Source organism: Plutella xylostella, chromosome 21 (assembly GCF_932276165.1).
Source record: "Plutella xylostella chromosome 21, ilPluXylo3.1, whole genome shotgun sequence".
Lineage (NCBI taxonomy): Eukaryota > Metazoa > Arthropoda > Insecta > Lepidoptera > Plutellidae > Plutella > Plutella xylostella.
Genome location: NC_064001.1, coordinates 6,461,814 through 6,475,761, shown reverse-complemented (window position 1 = coordinate 6,475,761; position 13,948 = coordinate 6,461,814). Strand labels below are relative to the sequence as shown.

Sequence of the window (13,948 nt, the reverse complement as noted above, 5' to 3'; positions counted from 1 at the left end):
ATAGTCATAGACTAATATGCTAATAGTTAACATGAACTGAATACTATGCAGAGGGGGTTATATGAATATGTGGCTGCATATAGAAATTCCATGACTGTGAATAGCCAGGGTGAGATGAAGAATGAAACTTATGTATTTGTGACCAAAGTCTTATTTATTTACACAATGAATATATTGACAATGGCAAAACAATAATACAATAACAGCCCTAAACTAAATTTTTACTATGGATTAATTATTTAATGAGTTAACACAAATTTTCCTTTCAGTATTCTTCTCATGATTTGTCTACGGCCATTGGGAGTAGAAATCTTAGTTTGCCATCCATGTCTGCGAACTCTTCTCACTTCATTTGGACGAGGAAAGTAACAACGAACTTTATTTCTTATGGAGGTAAAGAGTGGTAACTCCGTCTTCACTAGAGATGTACTAGAGGTACCTGATGTTATAGTCTGCAGGGATCGCGTAATAACACTGAAAAATATGTTTAAAAAATTTATAAGTAAATCACAGATAGATCTTTAAATAATCACACATATAGGTTATGAACTTTAAGTTGGTCTTTATAGGTACTTACTTTAGGGGTTTTAATGCAACTCTAAATAGTAAAGACATTTTGAAGGTAGCAGCAGAACGAGTTAACAAACAATAAAGTGTGGAAAAATATTATAAAGTGAATTATCGAATCGAAATCGAAACAATCACGACTTTGACGCGAGTTGAGTACATAAATGACAGTGACAGATCGATTAAGTTTGACAGGTGATGGAATGGTCTATGTTGGTGATTGGTAGTCTGTGTCGATAAGTCACAGATTTATGTCTCAGAATAATAACTATCTCTTATTTTTTTTGTTATATCCTACTCAGAATAAAGACTTGCCCTGCCCTATTTATAGCCATATTATGCTTAGCTATTGATACTTGAAATAAAAAGTTAGAACGCTTGTTTTTATCAAGCATAAAATCAAGCTTCCTAACTTTTTATTTATACTTGTGCGATTGCGATTTAGAGAGACTGTCTAAAATACTATTTATTCTACTGAATGTTTCACTGTACTGTTTTGTAGACACAGATTATATTTATTTAAAAAAGTAAAACCAACCAAAAATCTAATATGGCGGATCAAAATAACAAGGGCGCTAAAAGATTATTTTCAGTTTTTGTGAGAGTTTTTTTATAGGACCGATTATCACATGATTGTTTTAAAACTAATTTGATTCGTTTTTATACGATCAACATTGTTTTACGCTGATATCGATTAGATAGAGAAACAGGTGAATATTATTGCCAGTAAAAGTTAGTTGTAAACATCTCCATTTCGTAGCTTTGCTTATCATTACGAATTGTTTTTTTCTTATGTTATTAAGCACTGTACTGTTTCTTTTGAAAGTATGTGCTTCTAAATTGTTCAATGTTTGTTATGTTTTAGATCTAGGATAAGAATGACGTCAATAAAAGTAAATTTCGAAATTGGTCACGAAGCTTCGCTGCGTACTAAGAAGACCCCTGAGGGTTTCACTCATGATTGGGAGGTGTTCGTCCGGGGACAAGAAGGAGCTGACATCAGCCACTTCGTAGAAAAAGTGGTTTTCCACTTGCATGAAACCTTCCCTAAACCAAAAAGAGGTAAGTGGCTCTATCACCTTAATGTTCCTGTTAACCCTCTACATTAGTGGTCCAGTTAACCCTCCAAAAAGTACTACTCATTAGGTATACATTGGTTCATAAAAATACCAAAAGTAGCCATATCATAATGTATTGTCAAAATCATCCCGTGTGATCAAAGTGGTTGTTCCCATTCCCTTAACATTACAAATAATATTATGTTACTGTTTTTTTCTAAATGAAACAAGCCAACTACAGCTTACCAAACCAACATATAGTATAGTAGTATATAGTACTACTACCTTACTACTGCTAAATAACACTCAAAACTGAATATTAACTGACACAGAGGCTGTGGTCATAGGCCATGTATCTGGTGACCACCAGGCTATCCCCTAAAAGTTATAATCACAAGCATATTTTCTTGTTTCATACTGTTTATCACATGAATTGAATAAAATTAATTTGTCTCTGTCAAATTTTATTAGTATTTATGAAGTCCCATTTTGAAGTTATCCATGCTTGGTTGACTCTCCTTATTGCTTTGGGATGGTCTAGTATAATATGCTTGACTGTTAGATATTATTTTCTATTTTATGGCATTGTCCTCCATTTTATGCAAAAGCTGTTTTCTGTAACTAGTAGGTAGTAGGTTTCAGTGCATGTTTCACAATGGTAATAAAAGTCTAGAAACCTAATTTGAAAGAGTAGCATTGTCAAGGTGTTCTATATCCACGGATAATCTTTATCCTAATCCTAAGTTGAATAGAAATAAATAACTGTAACTGTATATTATCTAGTGACTAATTAATATTGTTTTATCTGTTTCAGTTGTAAAGGAGCCACCATTTTCCATTAAAGAATCAGGATATGCTGGTTTCTTTTTTCCTATTGAAATATATCTGAAAAATAAGGAAGAACCTAAAAAAATTAAGTTCAGCTATGACTTGACTCTGCAGCAAAGTGGTTCTTTAAAAGATCGATATATTTTCCAAAATCCTACTGATGATTTTAAAAAGAAATTGCTTAAAGGTGGTGGAATTGTTGTAAACAATAATGCATATTATACAAATCCTGATCAAGAAAATAGGAGCAGGGATTCCTTCACAGAAGAGAAACCACAGCTTGTAAGTAAACCAAAGTTATCTTCTGATGCCCCAAAGAAACATAAGTCCAAGGAACACAAAGAAGATGTGCCTTCAAGAACTACAAGCAGCTTTGAAAACTTATTTGGACCACCAATTCATAAGCCCCCTAAAATATCTCCTGATCCTAAGAAAATGGACAAAACTGGTGCAGTAACAGTGAAGTCTGAGAAAAAAGATAAAGAAAGGACCAGTTCCGATAAGGTGAAATCTAAGCATGAGCACAAGGAGGCAAAACCCGAGAAAGTTAAAGTGAAGGAAGAAAAGGAAAAGATAAAAACTGAGAAGGTGAAGAGTCACAAGGAGGAGAGATCGAAGGAGAAGTCGAGCAAGAGGCCGAGCGAGCGGCCGCCGTCGCCGGAGCCCGCCAAGAAGAAGTGTGTGAGCCCCGCGCGCCGCCCGCCCAGCCCGCGCCGCCCGCCCAGCCCGCCGCCGCGCTCCAACAGCGCCGCCAGCTCCAAAGATGACTATAAGCCTACTAAACTCAACAATGAAACTGTAGAACAGAAAAAACCCATTAAAGTCGAGCCAGAATCCAAGCCCGACAAAGAAGTCAAAGAGAAAAAGAAGAAAGAAAAGAAAAGCCATGATAGAGAAAAAGAGAGAAAGGAAAAGAAAGAACATAAAAAGGAAAGTCATAAATCCAAAGATCCACCCAAGGAAGTCCCAAAAGAGATTCCTAAAGTTAAAGAGGTTCCAAAGGAAAAGGAGAAAGAAGTAGTTAAGGAAAAAGTTGCAGAACCACCAGTGTCTAAAGAGAAGGAAAAAGTGCCTAAACCAGATCGACCAGCCAATAAATTTTCTATTGAAAATCTAAAGAAGACACCACAAGATAGTACACAAGAACGACTAACAGAAAATAAGCCTAAAGAAAAAGATGCAGAGAGAAAACATAAACACAAGAAAAAGGATAAGAAACGAGATGAATCTAGAGAAAAACATAAGGATAGTAGTAAAGATAAAAAACATAAGCATGAAAAGGTAAGAGAAATACCGCCTGAAAAACCTGAAATTGTTGAGCGTCGTGAAACTCCTGTCCCTAAAGAAAGACCAACTGTGCCTGAGCCTGCGTCCCCTATCTCGGTGGACACGGCCTCTCAATGTAGCTCTAAAAGTGGTGTTGCTAAAACATCAAGAACTGGTGCTGAAGATATTAACAGTAGTCATTCCGATTCGGAAGACTCGATAGTAGCTGAGGAGGAGGAGTCAAAGGTAAAAATAGAAGTTTCGTCTCCTGAACCAGTAAAAGAGAGAGAAATCTCTCCAGAGCCCGAGCCGGAACCAGAGCCGGAGCCTGAGCCCGTCGTAGAGCCGCCGCCGCCGCAAAAAGAAAAGTCTAAGAAACACAAAGACAAATCATCAAAGCGAGAAGAGAAGAAGCGCAAAAGAAAAGCGGCCGAAGAGGAGGAGGCGGAAAACAGGAAAGTGGCCAAACTGGAGAGCGTGAAAGGAGATCCGGAGTTGGGCGAGAGCAGCGCGTCGACGTCGGAGACCAAGGTGCAGGACAACGGCGTGTCGAGCAGCCTCGGCGAGGACGCGGAGCCGGGCGAGCTGTCGCCCGACTACATGGTGCAACTTCGCGCGCTGCAGCAGCGCATCATGACCATCAAGAGCAACGAGGAGCTGGAGCGAGTCGTCAACCTCATCGCCGAGACCGGCCGCTACGAGGTCACTACCCAGACCTTCGACTTCGACCTGTGCCTGCTGGACCGCTCCACCGTGCAGCAGCTCATCCTGCTCGTGGGCTGCTAGCGCCCGCCGCGGCCCGGCAAACCAAATGTAAATAACAACACACTACCTACTAAATGTACAGAGAGTTTTTACTATGTATGGGGGCCGCATACCGTTTTGCATATTTTATTATGAAATTATGTCAGTATAGATATACTAGTGTTAAACGTAACCTCATAATATTAATGAACACCACTCGACCGCATGAGTTTAAGTGCAATACTCTATGTATAGGGACAGAAATAAGTTTATAAGACTGTTGAAAAATATTGTTGATAATAATGTACCTTTTGTACGTTATTGTATGTTTATCTCAGAGCTTTTATATTATTTTTACGTTGGTTGTATGTGTAAATAATTTAATAACGTAGCACAGATCGTTTTTGGCACCAGTTTTGATGTAAGTAATGTAATGTAGAATAACTTATTACAACCTAATGAAATCGAAGCATTTTGTGATTGTTTTTAAAACTTAAAATGTTAGTTGAACTCATCGTAATCGTACGCATAAATTATAGTACTTATGTTTTATTTTATTTATTAATGTGTACTGCACTTTATTGCATTGCATTATACAATAAGTAATTTTAAGATCTCTGATGCTATTCGTAACATCACCAGTAACATAAAAAGTTTTTTTTTGGTTAAGTGTTTGTAAAATTAATTCTAAATTAAATTAAAGAAAGTAGTTAAAGTAATTATTTTTCTAAATGGTAAGATTGTTTCAGACACTTTTTGCGTGCTCTTTTTAGATAGTACTTGTTACATAACTTATTTTAAAAGTATCTCATATTTTAGGCTATCATGAATAAAATATAGCGAGTGTATTTATCTAAATGTTTTATTTTACTGGATGTTTCCTTATTTACATGCCATGTTGTATATATGGAGCCGCAGGCATAGGATATCAAGGGACCTCGTGGGTACACACACAAACACCTGACTGACAAGTAAACACATGTTTGTAGCTCCCTCCCATCTACCTTATCGTAATGGAAACTGAAACAAACAAAACTCAACGGCCGATCCTCGTCCACTTCTACCACCGCCACGATTCGAGTCGGTCGACGAGGCCCACTCTCCAAGACGAAAAACAATGTTTGGGAGAGCTGCTGCGCGAGCCACGACACTCTCGTTCGTTCCATTTCGGCAGTATAAAGTGACCCTCCAGTACAGTCCCGTTACTCAAACCGCCATAGAAGCACACACTATCCGCCGCGTACTACCAAATCCTATAGCGCAACCCCGCGTCCAAAGAGAATCAGCACATCAACCTGGTGAAGAACGAGTGAAAAAAATCTAAGAGGTCAAACGCATTTGTATAGGTCAGTATGTGCCTACCATCATTATATTAATGTAATACTAGAGGAAAGGGCCGGATGTGTCCCGGGTTTGATACACAATCGTAATTGATCGGTCGCATACTTACTACATTCTAAAATATAGCCAAGTGCGTATATAGCTACCTGCCTTTTATTTTGGCTCCAAATAAGTAAAAATAGCCATAATAAATTCTTATAATCAGAAAGGTAAATAAAACATGGATTCATGGAGTTCGAGAATGTATGTTGTAGTTCTAGAATGTCATCCGTCCCATGACGAAGCTGAAACGAATCCCTTCAAATTCTTTGCCGTATAGCTACCAAACCAAGGCATAACAAATAAGAAATAGATTAATGACAAATGTATTTATTGTAAAGACATGAATATAGTATTTTGAAAACGAAAACATTGAGCTTAAATAATAAATTAACAATCGATTACTATTCCAAAAGTATGAATATGCCTCAACTATTATGGGAGAATACATGAAATGGATGATAGGTATTTTTAAATGACATTGAAATGCACATTAATCTAATTATATTAAAATGTTTCAGAATAACTATTGATAGACACCCCATGACATTAAAATATAGTAGGTACTAAACGAAAATATAAGATGTCCCGATTTTTTTTTATTTGCCAGTCGGATCGACATGACAAAAAATATTCGAAGATACGATGCGTCCAATTTCCACCGTCGACAGCATCACACTCCACCCTAACAGCAGCGCTTCGATAAGCGCCCCCAACTTTTTATTTCTCCTTCCTGGAGTTTTAATCTGCGTTCTATTGCCGAGTCGGCCGGTCCGTTCTGTAGCCAAGTTCAGTTCAGTCAGCGCTCACCTCTTCTTGCCGCTCTTGTGGACCGTCTGCCGCCACTTGGCGTAGAAGTTGTCTATGGTGTCGAGAGTGACGCCGGCGGACTGCGCCGCGCCGGTGATGCTGAACTCCTTGTAGGAGTCATCGGGTGGATCAGCTGTTAGGAGCACTAGTAGGGAGGATGTCTTGGGGTCGCCGGCGCCGCGGTCGTCGGCGACGAAGTGGTGGCAGAACTCGAGGATCTGTATGTAGTTGTGTATGTGCGGGGGTGCCTTGCGCGGGTACTTGAGCAGCGGCAGCGCGCGCGCCTGGCCTGGCCGCTGCGCCCGCACGCCGCGCGCGCCGCCCGCCAGAGCGCCCTCCAGCCAGCGGATGGCGTCCCGCGCCGAGCTCTGATCGCGCTTTAGTTCGTCCAACTCTTGCAGCACTGAAACAAAAGTAAATTGAGAAGAAGTCACAAATAACTTGGGAAGTGCTTGGGAAGGTAATTTCAAAAGTCGAAACCTATGTAGTTCCTTTTTCGTCCACTACTAGGCAAAGGCGTCCACATTTTAGAAAATATGTCCTAGTCATCCAGCCTTCTCTATCTTAGTCTATCTGGGTGCCTTCGCCCACCGCTGTTCACTTTCAAATATAATAAGGACAACATGCGGTCCATACATATTCAGAGAGACGCGGGAGAGTCGCCACCTAGCGGTAAAAACGATACACTACCTAAGCTCAGCTGATTGTTCTACCACTATCCCTCACTACATTTTCCCCTCAATAATCCAACATTAATTCTACAAAACCGCACTCACCAACAGACGGCACCAGCAATATAAACGCTCTAGCCCTCAGCAGCAGCTTGACCTGTTTGAGTCTGGTGTGCAACGCCTCGGCCGTGGGCACCAGCATGGTGGGCGGCGCCGCGCGGCCCGAGCGCTCCAGCTCGCGCACCTGTGACGTCAGCCACAGCCGGCCCAGACGGCGCAGCAGGCCTGACTCGGACTCGGATGACTGCTGGGGAATACGAGTTAGGGTTATAGGGGTAGTTGTGGTTGGTAAGTCTAGTTGACAGTTGAGTTTCAAGTTCGTTTCTTTTTTAAATAGTCAACTTTGTTAGGGTATGTATGGTAGTTTAAATGTATCATGGGGATTTGTCGAAAAATACATAATATATTGATTTATTTTATTTTAACATTTTCTTGGAGAACCAACAGCATTTTCTAAACACTTTGCAGAATAACTTAATAATAACTTTATGCCATTAATAGGTCCCCGCATATAATAAAATAATATGAACAAACATATAATGATATAATGTTTAGAACCCATAAAAATAGGTGAGCTATTGAAGCTAAAGTGTAATTGGTAAAAAGGGTATAAAATAATACCTATACATATTATGTAATACAATGGAGTATGAATAACCAGAGTGAGTGAAAATTGACTTGAATCTATTTACTAAATAAATAAAAGCAATACTCACTTGTTTTTTAGAATTGTGCCACTCTCTGCCCTTCTTGACATTGTTTTTAGTGTTTACTTTAGCTGTAGGTGTTTTCTTCAAATAGAGTATCTGCATAGATCGGTTGTACCTGATTCTTGGCACAATCTTTGCTATTTGGTCTCCAAAATCAATAAACTTGAGAATTCTTATGATGTTTTCTTCGTAAACAGATGGCTGGTACATGTTCAACAGCTGCCATTCTGCTGCATCCTTGTCATACTTGCATATGTTGGATCCTCGCAAGCTCACATCTTCTGGGAGCGGAATAGTTCTGTAGTCAAGCTTTAATTTTTTTGCAATGCTTCTAGCATAGTCCAATATTTCACAAGACTCCACTGGTTTTGAACCAGCTTTTGGTTTGAAGTAGTGCGTAAATATATTGAGCAAGTCCACAACACATTGAAACAATGACTCTCCACTGTCTCCGCAGGACAAGAGCAGATCTTTCTCATTCAGAATCCAATCTTGAAGCAGTTTAATGCTTGGCAGAAAATTATCACCTCTTAGAAAATCTTGTATTCCTTTAGCTTTCAGTTGTGGTTTAGTATCAGAGTCACAGCTCATGTCATCTTTTTTAATTTTCCCATTTTCCTTGACATCACCGTTAACATGTTTCTCATGTATGTTAGTAGTATTTCCATTTTGTTTTTCAGAAGGTACAGCAGTTTCTGTGTCAGTTATATCGTCAGAGTTATCACTCTTCATATCATCATCAGAGTCAAATGATGAACCTGACAGAGCTTCATCAGAACAGGAGGCATCACTCTCGGCCTCACTTGCCTCAGATTCAGTCATATCTGAGCTATCAGAAGAAGCCAGTCGGCGCCGACGGCGACGTTTTGCTAAAGTCTTTTTATTTGTTTTTGCGTCACCATTCTGACCATCTTTAGTAGCATCAATGTCAGGCTGTGTTACTATGGATGTTTCTTCGGTTTCATTTGGTTCACTTACAATAACTTTTATGTTATTTTCAATCGGACCTACCTCATTGGATTCATCATCAGTTGTTGATTTTTCTTGTTTCTCCACCTTATTAGATAGTGATTCAATCATTCTTGCTGATCTTTTATTATATTTATCTGCTGGATTCTGAAAGCCCAGAGCTTCAAGCTGCTGTAAGAGTTTTTGCAGAAGTTGTGATAGAAGTGCTAATGTAAAAGCTTTAGCTGCAAAGGCCTTTTTCTCATCAGCATCATTCATTTTAGCAGCGGTGAACAAGCACACTTGCACTATTTTGTGAATAAGATTTGAATTTAAATAGGATGGATTTAAAGTTTCATCCTCAACAGCCTGTTGATACTCAGTGTACTGTTTATTTATATCTGGCAATGGGATCTGGTTGAAATCCATGCTTATTTTGAGTAGCTGAGCTATTGAGCTGCATTTTTGCGGAATATCTGACTCATCTTTAGCAAGATACCACACTTCAATTAGAGACAAGAAATTAGATATAGTTGTCTGAATGTGCTCCACTTGACTCAGAGACTCTGTGCTGGTTATTGTTTCAACAAATTGAGTGTTCTTTTCAAACAATTTTGTGAGGTTACCCAAAGCTCCTTCAAAGGGTACCGTGCAGCTCAGGCATTGAATGTAGTAACAGACTGAATCTAAATTATGATTTTTATCCAGATATAAATTACCGAGTTGGTTATAGGGCATACCAGAAGACATATCTACAAGTGCTGACTGAAGATAGTAACGCGCAGCAATGGAGGAGTCAAATGCATGGAATATTTCTGCTTGATAGCGGCTCAAGTCTCCAAGATAAAGGAGACAGGAGTGGAGGAGACCACGACCAAACAACTGCAACTCCTCATCATGTGAGGGTTTCTCCGCATCCTCCTTCTCCTCATCAATGTGCTGCGGCGTGTAGTCCAGCTCACAGCACTCCACTTTCATCTCTGACTGGATTCGAGATATGCAGTGATGGAAATGTCCAATCCCACAAACTATGTGGGTAAATAGATAGTTGTCATATTCATTTTCTGCCTCACCAAACTTTTTTGCAGCAGAAACAGTGTCATAGTAGACTTTTCTCCATAACAATTCCAGGGACTTCTTGCCATAGTTCAAGGGATCCAGAAACATAAGTTTTTCACAGTTGTCACGAAGCTTCTGTCGCTGTACTTCAATGTAGGTGGTGAACAGATCTGCCACGGAGTGACAGGCCGCAGTGGCTTCGTCGATACGCCTCGCAACATCGGTAATGTATCTAGAAAATATAATCAGTTTAGATCAGAGAAGTAAACAATACATAAACGTGCTCTATTCTTAGCGACCGTATGACCCCTATTTTGTAAGTGTGATTGTAATTCTTCAGTCATCCTCGGTTATTTATGTTTAGTTGAGATTTTCAGGACGGTACTTGACTATTGTGATAAAGTGGTTACCTATATCATATATTTTTTATAGATACATAATCGCTTTACCTGTATAACTTTTTGGCTCTTTCATTACGTTCAGCTATTTCGGCCTCTGTATTTTCACTAAATCCGTTCATCTTCAAGTCATTTTACGAACTTGTCAAGACGTTGATCTCTGAAACAATTCAGTCTTCCTAACCGTAAACAAATTAAAACGAGGTGAAATCATTTCCTTGACACCATATTTACGAAATTTAACCAGATGACACACCATTACAATATTTGTCAAAAACCCCGATTTCCTCATCCTACCAAGCCACAGACTATGAAAATTATTGTAATTTTTTTTTGTATAGCAACTTCATACCACAGTGACTAAAACAATAAAGGAAATCAAATCCATGTCGAAATTTTTTGTGTGTCTCACTCTAACACCGCTAGCTAAAAAGAGAAAAAGAGTGAGAGGAAATGCACACAATAGTCTTTTTTCACTGAACCAGTGAATGCAAAAATGTTGCCACCATAAAAAAGGTTTCACAGATCAGAAAAATTAATCTTAATTTACAACGCCATCTATTTTGTTTCTTAACAAAATTAAGTCTACGAATGAGCACTTGACCAAGTATATTAGTAAGCAACTAATCAGCTAGATGGCGCTACTTACATAATAGAGATCATAGTTTGGATTGCTGCATTGCTGGGTGCACCCGAGTCCGCGTTGTTCTATGGCTGGGTGGGTAGGTAGACTGTCATACCTATTAAGCTGGGTACAGACCGGGCCAACAAACGGTTTTTTTTTATAACCAAAGAACATAGACCGCCATACAAATATTGAATCATATTAATTTTATAAGCATAAAAACATAAAACAAAAGTTCTTCAGATTGACGACTTGTGTTGTGTTGTACAATTTGCAATATATCCTGTTTTCTGTCTGCAACATCAGTGTGATGTATTGTCCCTAGAGTCCCTACTTACTTATAACTACTCTACCTACCCTTGATACTGTTGTAGGTACGTGTATGTATCATTGTAGTCGGTTTGGTACATTCAGTTCACTGGTAGGTACCATACCGGTATGCTGTGTACACTAATATTTGTAGCACTTTGACATGGTCAGAGTAGGTACCTAGTCAGTGTCTACTGTCTACCTAGTACCTACTCTATCTACTCACTAACTCACTATCACTTTCTGTAAGTATAAAATAAGATCGTGCCGACACGAAAAAAGTGGCGTTATTTGAATGCCCTGGCCGATAATTTAAATGTAGCAACAACCGCTTTTAGCTTACAACCTTAATTGACTTAAAAATGCTTATCAATATTCCTTGCAATCATAAACATCATAATGAGATACAGTTACATAAAAGCTTAGAACTTATTGTAATGGAATAGAATTTATTTTAGAACGCTTCGACGGTCGTACATAAGCCTTTTATAAGCGCTAGTTCTTTTTAAATCACGATGCACGCTCACGACTTTCTGAACAACTCCGAAACACGGCATTCCACGTTTCGTTGCAGATTAGAGTGAGATGGATAGAGAACCACCCGCTGAAAAAAACGAGACAAGGAACCTACGTGGCGGTCCACGTGGACTGCTTAGTATCAACACAGGAGCAACGACCAATAGAAAACGGTACCGCTAATGTATTTCTCACCTTCGCACTCATTCCAACATCCTATACCACTTTTGCATTATTGATTCGAGTCTCAACTTTAATACTAAGACATAAGGTTATATTTCTGATGTTTAGGTGTTTTGAGCTGCTGATGTATTCGATTTTCGAAATGACTTATGCAAATAGGTGTTGTGTGAATTTAGTATTTATAATCTAGGTACGAAGGTAAACTCTTGCATGAGCAAATATACTACTTTAAGAATTTTAAATTATTCTCAAGAACACAGGCACAGCATAGAAGACTGCACAGCTATGTTCATTTCAGTACTGATATTTGGCAGTTGCGAAACTGCAAATTCTCTACCCATCACGCCCCCACTGCTGGGGCACGGGTCTCCTTCCAATGAAGGAAGGGTTTTAGGTCTAGTCTACCAAGCTGGCCTAGGGCGGGTTGGTGGACCATACTATGGTCACCAATTCACCATACCATAACACAAGCTAGCTTGTGCTGAGTGAGAGAGTTGATGGGCAAGTACAACCCGACTGTAAGATGTTTTCAAGCAGCCCGTACGCCTCTGACTAGCTTCACGAACTTACACGACTACTGCCAAGTCTGCCGACACAGCAACAGGGACCAGATACTGCCAGGGAGGGACCCTCGGCTTTGACGTGCCGTCCGAAGCACGGCAAATACATTTTAATTGTTGTAACATGTTTCTAAATTGTTTTATTTCCTCTTGTTTTAGTTACATCTCTACCTCTACCCATACTTATTTATTTATTTCATACACATAAGCAACAAACAAAAATAAGATCAAAATAATAATAATAAAAACAATTAAAATTCAAAATAGGTTGAAAAGTTACTTATAATAAATTAGCATGATTGTGATGTGCGATGAATCGGATTCTAGCTCAGCTTGATGCTATGGTTGGCCATAGAGTTGGTTTTTCAGGTAGAGCTAGAATCCTGAGGGAAGTCACGGACTGATTTAAGTATAGGTATTTAAAGCAGTATTTAAACACACATAATACCTATATTACCTATACCGGTAGTGTAGGTACCTTGGTCGAACCACTAAGTAGGTAACCAACCTCTATATACCTAACTAGCCAGCCCAGCCACCTACTTACAAAACTAAATAGCCTATTGTATGTTAAATTGTAGGTAAACAAACTGTAGTCGCGTTTCCATAATAAAGCGTGTTGGACACACGTACTCTGCACCGACATTACAGGCTCCGCTTCAATAATTCGCCGCAAACAGAAAGAGGGAATTAATGCTAGAATAAAATACTTTTAATTTCCCTCGGCGCCGCTAATCGAGCGACGGCGATGGGTGGGCGCCAGCGCCAAATCGCCCTTTTTATTTTACGTATGAACGCAAATCCGGAGGGAAAATACCCGGGGGTAGAGGGGGAGGGTCCCCCCCCCCCCCCCCCCCGCCCGCACTCGACTTGACCCGTGAGGTGACTCTGCGAGCACATTGTGACATCGCGCCGCTGTACCGCAAAAAATACAGAATAGGGGCTGGACTGGTGGGTCGGGGTCAGTCTAGCATCCGAAAACTGAGTTTCAGAGAGCTGCTGTGCTAACCACCACTCTATGTATTTTTATTAACCATAATACCGATTAATTGCATGAAAGCCCGCGTTCGTTCGTTTTGACTCAAGCAGCAAGCTAAAGCAGCCTCCCTGGACCGCACGGGGAAATTGTTACATTATTTTTATTTCATTTGCTTAGATTTTTTGAAAGTACTACGGGTATTCTGAGTGTTTGTGTAAATTTTCTTGTCTTTACAGTATTTTTGTCACCAAAGTTTAGATCCTTTAGGTATGTCACG

General features: G+C 39.6%; 3 protein-coding genes across 4 annotated transcripts; 1 reads left to right on the top strand and 2 right to left on the bottom strand.

Moving 5' to 3' along the window:
* Positions 1-135: 135 nt before the first annotated feature.
* LOC105392765 (39S ribosomal protein L34, mitochondrial) lies at positions 136-728 on the bottom strand. Its single transcript, XM_011564444.3, has 2 exons — positions 578-728; positions 136-474 (listed from the first exon to the last, which is right to left on the bottom strand). Exons 1-2 carry the CDS (start codon positions 613-615, stop codon positions 240-242), a joined length of 273 nt encoding a protein of 90 aa, XP_011562746.3. The 5' UTR covers positions 616-728; the 3' UTR covers positions 136-239.
* Positions 729-1,111: 383 nt separating this feature from the next.
* On the top strand, positions 1,112-5,315 carry LOC105392764 (protein AF-9). The gene is made up of 3 exons (XM_011564443.3): positions 1,112-1,277; positions 1,433-1,629; positions 2,440-5,315. The coding sequence occupies exons 2-3, from the start codon at positions 1,446-1,448 to the stop codon at positions 4,503-4,505; spliced, it is 2,250 nt and encodes a 749-aa protein (XP_011562745.3). The 5' UTR covers positions 1,112-1,277; positions 1,433-1,445; the 3' UTR covers positions 4,506-5,315.
* An 842-nt stretch (positions 5,316-6,157) lies between these two features.
* LOC105392763 (nonsense-mediated mRNA decay factor SMG5) lies at positions 6,158-10,791 on the bottom strand. Of its 2 annotated transcripts, none has more exons than XM_038115605.2 (4): positions 10,551-10,791; positions 8,101-10,333; positions 7,430-7,634; positions 6,158-7,056 (listed from the first exon to the last, which is right to left on the bottom strand). In XM_038115605.2, the coding sequence occupies exons 1-4, from the start codon at positions 10,619-10,621 to the stop codon at positions 6,650-6,652; spliced, it is 2,916 nt and encodes a 971-aa protein (XP_037971533.2). In that variant the 5' UTR covers positions 10,622-10,791; the 3' UTR covers positions 6,158-6,649. The 2 variants fall into 2 exon arrangements, with proteins under 2 accessions (XP_037971533.2, XP_011562743.3); XM_011564441.3 differs by having other exon boundaries at positions 7,430-7,631.
* Positions 10,792-13,948: the final 3,157 nt, after the last annotated feature.